The following is an 8,532-nucleotide window of genomic DNA, read 5'->3' on the forward strand; positions in this document are numbered from 1 at the left end:
CATTGGACGCTGGCAGGAGTTACTGTGAATGTGTGTTGAGTTCCAAGTTCCACACACTATGCCTGTGAATTTGACTGGATGTTCATTCGGTTATCAGAGTACCTGAGGGTGGGAGGGAAAACAGACACTGTCCACCATTACTTCCATTCTCCCAGGAACACTTTCTCTGGACCTATCCTCTGTCCTTCCAGGAATTAAAACAGAGAGGCCCAGACCAGGTCCCCTCAGGCTTGCTAGCTGTCACTAACCTGGGAGCTATAGATTTTAGTCATCCCGGTGACCTGTGCCTGGTGAAGCTGATGTTGACAGGACTGATCTGTCCCAGAGGGGGAGAGGGCAAGGAAACCAACAAGGGCTTTCTGAGGAAGAGCTCTGGACAAGAGCTTGATGCGAAACTCTTACAACTTTATTTAGTTAAAAACAACATACAAAGAAAGTGAAACTAAACAGTCGAGCTGCATAGAATAGCCAACCTTGGAAACCAGGTCCCCCCACTGCAGACCAGAGTCCCCAGTGCTGCTGACAGGGTCCTGTGCAGCCTCAGAGACCATCCAGGCAAAGGCAAGCACATGTCCCTGTTGCCCCCAGACTCTGGTGTGATCCCGGGACTGTGCGTCACACTTGAGACATCCCTCCCCATGGCCAGGGCAGGCTGGTGCACAGATTCGTGTCCTGCTCCCCACTTCACCCACTGCACAGCAAACATTCACGCAGCACGCCCTGGATAGCGTCACATTCCCAACTCCGTGACATTTGACACAGAAGAACTTCTCTCCTAGTTATAGGCATTTGGGTCCCTTCCACCTGAGGCTGTGGCGGGTCCCATTTCTCAGTCCCTAGGCCACTCCCCATTCTTCCTCCACAGCCACAAGTCCCCATCCTTTGCCAACTGCTCCTCTGGCTGTTGTGGAGGAGCAGCGACCAGTCCTCCCCAGCCTCTGGTGTCCCAGGGCAGCCAGAACAGTGGTGACCACTTGGGCCTCAGTCCCTCAGTCCCGGGGCCCTGGGCTGAGGGGCTGGAAACACGGCAGCTCCCCCAGGGCCGAGGCTCTCCCCAGGCGCCCTGGACCCACTGTTCCAGGTCTCAGTGCTACTGGGATCCCTTCCTTGGATGGAGGACTGTGGCCTAGAGGCTGAGTCCCCTCCTCTGCCTCCCTTTTGGTCCAGGGTGAATAAGAGAAGGGTCTTAAGCAGGGCTGAGTCTGCAGGGACCAGCTCTTCACTCTGCCCTGGAGGAGAGCATTCCAGAATGCTCAGCTTCCACCTGTGTAGGCCCTGCCCCTGCGGTGCATCTCGGAGCCTCACCACCCACACCTCATCGGGCTCCAGCAGCAGTTTCCAGCACTGCTCAGAGGTCCTGAGGGCCCATGCTGGTGTCATCTTCCGGAGGTAGACGGCATCATAGCGGCCCATCATGGATACCACTTGCAGGTCCTGGAACCAGGGCTTGGCCTCAGCAGGGTCCACTGCCCGGGTGGTGCCCAGCTCCAACACCATGGGCTCCCCCCGGGGAGCAGGTCCACGTTGAGAAATCTGTGCCACGGGAGAGGGGGCCTCGGCCAGTGTGAGCAGGAAGGAAGCCCCCCGAATCTCCAGGGAAGGCCCTGGGTCCAGTCAGCATCCTCTGGACCCAGGCCCAGGGGTGCCACGTCCCGGGGCTCCAGCTCCGTGGGCACGAAATAGTGGTCCGGGCCCACCTCTTCTGACCCCCAGGGGCTGACGCCGGGGTGCTCCACCCCCGGTCCAAAGACGCTCCCTGTGCAGGCTACTCTTGGCCCTGCCCCCAGCTCGGCCCCATCCCTGGGGACGCCCCCTGCTCAGGCCCCGCCTCGGTGTGGTCCATCAGCTCAGGGTCCCAGACATCATCTTCCCAGTCTTCCGACTCCAGCAAGTCTCTTAGGTCCAGAAAGGCAGGCTTGAAGCAAGCAAAGTAAATCCTTGGGCGGTTGCCCTGCTGAAGCCGATACATCCAGGAGGTGTGGTGTAGGACATGCCCTCCGCTGCATACCACACACTGACTGGGGGGCACGTGGCCACGCTGCCTGCCTTCGACCGGGGTGGACAGCAAGAGCAGGACTTGCTGGGGATTGTAGGTGGTCGGGCCCATGGGGGGGGGCGGGCAGGGAGGTGCTAGGGGGGCAGGGAGAAGGAGGGGGAGAAAGACGAAGATCAGGAGGAGAAGAAAGGTGTTTCCTGTGCGGGAATTGGTGGACAGGGGGTGGGATAGGGAGGTGGGGAGGGGAGGCAGATGCACTGGGTCCCAGTTCAACAGGGACCTGCTGAGGTTGGGAAGGTTGAACTTCCAGAGGTTTCTTCAGCTTATGCAATTGCTCTGTTCTCTAGGGAGCTGCAAAGGAGAAGGAAGTGAGGTTTGGCACCCCTGGCCGGCAGGGCGGGAGCAGGTCCCGCAGGGCCAACAGGGTGCAGTGGCGGGGAGGGGGGTGGGCTTCAGACCCAGCCCTTTAAGCTTCGCCTCTGCTCAGCTCGGCTGTTGGGCCTGCGAGTGACGGGGCCCCTCCCTCCTCCACCTCCCCGCCCCTGGGACCCCAACACCCAGTCAGCCTCACCTGATGGAATCTGACGGAACCACACCCACGAGAGCTGACCCGCCTGGCCCAAAGCCACACTGGACCGTGTGGGCCCTCCGCCAGCCCGTGTCCCCCATACCCTCCCTCAGACCGAGGGGCTCTCACACGGCCCCCCTCCTGTGGGTGCCCCAGCAAAGGAGGGGGGAGAGCCCACCTAGGAATATATCTCCCATGAGCCTCAGCCCACCAGGAAGTGAACCTGCTGCATCATCCCTCCCAGGAGAGCCCCTGCAGCTCCCTACCACACCCCCAGCGATGGCAGGCCTGTCCCCCTTGCCTGTCCCCAGTATGATCATGCCTGAATATTTGCTTCTCTGAGGGCTGAGGAAACTGTTGGCATCCTTCTTTCCATTTGCAGCTTTCTGAAATTGTGCAGGCCAGCGGCTCTCCTGTGGTCATTGTCCCTTCCTGGGTCCTGTTGGGGAAGAGGGAGAATCCCCCTCCGCCCTTTTCCTTAAGGTTCTTAAGGCTGGCCAAATAATTAAAAGACAGGTTAGCAGGAGAAAATAATACCAAGTTTAATAACATGTATACATGGGAGAAACCAGGGAAACTGAGTTTCTCAACAAAATGGCAGAGATTCTCATCTTAAATACCATCTTCAGCTAAAGACAAAGGAGGATGTTGGGGGTGGGGAGGGAGACAGAAATCACAGTAATCAAGGGTATGCAGATTTCAGTCCTCTCCTTCCGTACTGAAAAGAGTTTACAGAGGTAGGATCATCTTCCCCTCTTCCCAGTAGAGAGAGGGAGATACATTTACAAATGGAGATGTCCTTTATAAATATACATGTTTGTCTGGCAACTCTTTGCAGGGCCAGGGAGTGACAGAATTTTGACAAGATGGGCTTGTTGGTGCCTTTCCCATTGTAACATCGATTTTACATTATATTACAGCCATCATATGATAGTGGCTCCTTCCTGAAACAGGTCTTCTATGTTAAATTCTTTAGGCAGTTTGGGGGAGGTCAAATGTCCGCAGAGAAAATAATCAAGGTAAAGATATATATTTCAGGGTGGCTAATTTTGATCTCTCACAGTCCCCTGGGTGACCTGCTTGGTCACGGGTCCTGGGCTTCTGTGGTTTAAAGTGGATTCCTTCTTGTTGTCTCTTGATTAAATGTTCTTTATGAATTTCAGAAACTGATCAATTGTCAATTATTTACATTCTAAGCACATTTGTCTCTTTGTGGTTCATCTTTTCACATTTTTTAGAGTCTGTCAACATGGTCAAATGTGTTAATCTCTTCTTTGAGAAAAAAGTTTTTTGGTCTTTGTAAAGAATGTCTTTAGTTCCCCTAGACCACAATGTTAGTTTCTTGTGTTTCATATTATTCTTTCACATTTTTTGTTTCCTTTGCTTTGTAATGTTTTATTTAAATGTAAGTTGCTTTTGTAAAAAATATAATACCAGTATAGATAGATGGCTTTTTAAATTACTTGCCAAATTAATCAAGTCATTCAGCCCTTCCTTCCAAACTTCTGACCAGTGCATCCAACTGCACCTGCCACGTCTGCCCCAGGACATCTGACTGAGATAGGCAGGAAGCTAGATATGAGCTGGGAGCATGTCCCTCTACCAGGTGCAGGGTCCTAATTACCAGGCAATGGCTCTTCAGACGTTCAGGACTCACCCCGCCCAAACCTGACCAAGAGTATCCCCAAGCCTCATTGTACATGAAACTGGCAAAAAGTTAGCCATTGATGATTAAGTAGGTAGGGACTAAAGACTGAAGTTTTTTTCCTTTTTGCAATTACTGGCTATAGCTTTTAGTTGTTCCCCTGCCCATTGTTAACTGTGCTGTTTAGGCAATACACTATCTGACTCCCACTAGGTTCCTATAGATAACATCTCCTTGAAGCCTGGGTCACCACGGTAATGGATGCTTGAGCTGTTTTTCAGGAATTTGAACCCCTTGTCCACTTCAGGCCAGTTGAGACCACCAACTCATCAACAGGGACCGAGCAGATGTCCGATAAGCAACCTTTTGAAGTCAAGAGGCTAAAAACTCCACACTTGGGTCATGCCAATGCTGCCATTTTGTGAACATGCGTCCTATGAAGAGGCACAAAGTCTGACACTACACTTGCACAGATCATCAATTACCTCACATCTCCTCACCTCCAATCATCTATGTCCACATTTCAGACCACCTTGCCCCCTTCCAGATAAATATCCCTGAGTCCCTATTTTCGGGGAAGGGGATTTGAGACTCATTCTCCCATTTCCTCATGTGGCTGCCTTGTGATTAAGCCCTCTATCTCTGCAATCTTGTCATCTTGGTGATTGGCTTTCTGGGCAGCAGGCAGAACGAACCTGGTTCAGTAACATATCCTCATTTGCATTGCGGTTTTGACCCCCCCTGCAGGGGATCACCACCATGACAGTTCTGGAGATCCCTATGTAAGGAAAAAATCTCCCTCTCCCACTGTGAGGGTAGAGACGATGCCCTGATTGGCACACGTTCCAAGACCCTCACTCGCCCCCTGTACTCACATTCCAAAATCACTGACCACCACAACTTTGGTGCAGTTGCTCCCCCTCGAGCCTGCCCACCCCTCCCCTTGGGGGTCTACTTTCTCTTTGCTAATAAATCTTCCTCTGTTAAAACTTCTGCTGTGTGTCTGCTCTCAAATTCTTTTGTGTCTGTGGACCAAGAACCTAGGGCCTCACCACACTGAGCTGACCAGTGCCAATGATGTGATGAGTGTTCCCAAGTGTACAAGTCTGTGTCTGGATTCCTGGTCAGCAGCTGGGCCTTCACTGGGCAGTGCCTGCTGGGGAGGGCACAACCTGCCTCTGGAATTAGACAATAGCAACATTCCTTGGATTAGTGATTCCCAAATTTTGCTGCAGTTGAAATTGTCTTGGGGGTTTGAAAAGTCCCAATGCTCATGTCACAGCAAGTGGCAGACACCCTGAGGTGACCCCTAGTTGGTTCCGCCCTCCCCATGCTTGAAGGTAGAAACTGTATCTTGCTTCTAACCAATAGAAGTGGCAAAGGAGTGGCACTCCTTCGATTACATTATTTTATATATATATGCATTATTGCATTCATTATAAATAGTATATATTATGTTATAATTTATATCCGTACATACACTCATGTATTTATATATTTTTATACATATATACATCATTTATAGGTACTTATACACACACATATACATATACATACTCAAAGCAGACTCGTTCCTGCTCCCTCCCACCAGTCTTGAAGAAGGAATCAGCCCTGCTGTGAACTGTTGGTGGAGGTTGGTGCTCTGGGGAACCTGGCCCTCGCCTGCCAGGCAGTGACTGGGAGGGACTCCCAGCTGAGAAGGATGGTGGCTGCCTCAGGTAATTTGGAAGAGCATGTGGAGTGGGGGGTGGGGGAGGTTCCATGACCTGCAGGGATGCAATGTGCCCCCTCTCTGGCCCCTCCCAGGGCTGGGACACTAATGAGTAATAGTGACGCTCCTGGTGAATTCTCACTTGTCTGCCAAACCCACGAGCCATCACCTCCCTTGCTTCAATTCTGGTCTATCTATACACCTTTATCATTGCCTCTATCGCTGTGTATAATTCACTTGTTTTTCTGTCTCCCCTCACAGCCGAGTACCCAGAGGCCACAGCTGAGTTGGACTTAGGTCTCTGACACAGAGAAGAGACTCAGGACACAAAGTGAAACCATCAGGGAGGCATTTTCCTGTTCCCCTTCTCAATGCCCAGGGTTGTCAGGCCTTGGCTCTACCTGGACATCTTGGTGGCAGAGTCCATGCCTCCACCCCTCACATGCTCCACTGGTTCCCACCTTCAGCAAGTGAACAGTGCTGAGGCCAGGGGTGGCTGTGTCCCCACAGTGAGGGCGCACAGAGCTGGCCCATCAGTGCCTCCACCCACTGCCCAGGCCCCCTTTAAGTACCTAGTGCTGGGGCTCACGTGTTGAGGGGTCTGCCCTCAGCCTTGAACTTCAGTGGCTTCTGAAGTTATGGTCCTGACACATATTTATTCTAGGAGATTAGGAGAATACAGAAATCTGTAAAGAAAATTCAATAACTCCCAATACCATCACCTTAGCTCATGGCCTCCAGGGTCTGGGTGGGTCTAGGCCACCCGGTCCTGCTCACCTGGCTGCGAGGTGAATGTTAAGCTGGGACGAGTGAAGGCACTTAGACACCAGGAGGGAAGAGCAGCCCCCATCCTCCTCCGTCTCCTGGCACTTGGGATCCACATGGGTCCACATGGTCCCGTGACCCAGAGGACAGAGCCTTGCTTCCTGTGGAGCTGTCACCATCCGCTCATTTGTTTTTCATTGATCCATCCACTTATCTTTTCAACAGGTGCTAACTGGGCTCCCCCTGTGCCAAGCACTGAAGCCTTAACAAAGAGCAAGAACGGCATGCCAACTGCCCTCTCGGGATGCACCATCGTCAGAAGGAGGAGATGGAACAAAGGGCCAGCGAGGTGCTGGGACAACAGTACCGAGATTCTGAGAGCAGTGGTCCCACGCTGGTCAGCCAGCGAGGCTTCCGAGAGGAGTCTCCAAGTGGCTGTCCACGGTGGGACGAGTGTGCGTCTGTTCTCTGGGAGTCATGGAGACATGGGCACGGCCTCCCAACATCCACACACCCTTCAGAATGCACGGGTTGGTCCTTGTGAGGAACAATCTAGAACTTCTGACAGCTTGGGGCTGCCTCAGACCTGTTCGTGTGGCTTCAAACCTCAGGTCCTTTTACAAACAAAAAATGGTGGCCCAGGGATGAAGAGAATAATGAGCGTGGTGCATGAGACAGACAGAAGAGAATGCGTTATTCATGACAGGAAGATTGCAACCCGAACCTACGAGAGGTCAGCAGAAGACGTCGACATTTAGAGGAATGAGTTTCAAATTGCAAACAGCAAGTCCATTTTGGAATAATATGAAGGAGTAGAAACTGGGAAATAGCATCAGTGCCCAAAGGTAGGTTTTCATTAGGATACGGTCACACTGTGGAATATTGCACACACACAGAAAAAAAGTTTTTGAAGAAGAACTAATATAAAATCATCAGCATCTGTTAAATGAAAAGAAAAAAGCAGATTATAAGTTCATGTACACAGTATTGCTTTCATTATGTAAAGGAAAAAAAGTCTGGGGGCCGCCCCCATGGCTTAACGGTTAAGTGTGCACACTCCGCTGCTGGCGGCCCGGATTCAGATCCCAGGGGCGCACCGACGCACCACTTCTCCTGCCATGCTGAGGCTGTGTCCCACATACAGCAACTAGAAGGATGTGCAACTATGACATACAACTATCTACTGAGGCTTTGGGGGAAAAATAAATAAATAAAATTATAAAAAAAAAAAAGTCTGCAGCCATGTGTGCAAGTGTTGAGCGTGATACTTACAAGTGGGCTCCTGCCCCTGTGTATATGTGTCAGGTGTCACATGTCTGTGCCCTGTGTACACGTGTTGGGTGTCACATGTCTGTTAGCATATAAAGAATGACTGGGGAGAAATATACTATCAGCTGAGAATATCTCTAGGTGGTGGTATTGGAAGTTATTGAATTTTCTTTATAGATTTCCATATTCTCCTAATTTCCTAGAATAAATATGTGCTATGACCATACCTTCAGAAGCTGCTGAAAGCCCCTGGGAGTGCTTTGTGGGGAGTGATGGGCTCTGCACCAGCCCCTCTAGGTTGGACTCCTGGGCCCGGCTCTCCCCACTCCCCACCTCCCCAGGCCACTCTCAGCACCTGCCTGTCGGGATCGCATGGACTGTGGGCCCTCCAGGACAAGCCTGGGTCTGCCCTCCATACTTCCAGACCCCCAGCAGGGGCTGGACAGAACAGTGGGGTGACCACTGTCCCCACAGGGCCACAGTAGGGCTGGAACCTCTTTCCTGGGGTCTTCTTCTACCCAAAGCACTTTAGGGGATGACTTGAGAGCCCCTGGAATCTCCCTCAGGTTCTTTTATGT

The 8,532-nt window shown here is 51.8% G+C and overlaps 1 protein-coding gene across 1 annotated transcript; it reads right to left on the minus strand.

Moving 5' to 3' along the window:
* Positions 1-981: 981 nt before the first annotated feature.
* LOC101405954 (testis-expressed protein 19.2-like) lies at positions 982-6,813 on the minus strand. Its single transcript, XM_087441900.1, is given in 5 exon segments — positions 982-1,512; positions 1,515-1,752; positions 1,809-1,983; positions 1,986-2,080; positions 6,698-6,813. Coding segments are annotated over 5 exon segments (1,155 nt in total).
* Positions 6,814-8,532: the final 1,719 nt, after the last annotated feature.

The sequence above is a fragment of the Ceratotherium simum genome, chromosome 16 (genome assembly GCF_057802395.1).
Source record: "Ceratotherium simum simum isolate JZ-2026a chromosome 16, ASM5780239v1, whole genome shotgun sequence".
NCBI lineage: Eukaryota > Metazoa > Chordata > Mammalia > Perissodactyla > Rhinocerotidae > Ceratotherium > Ceratotherium simum.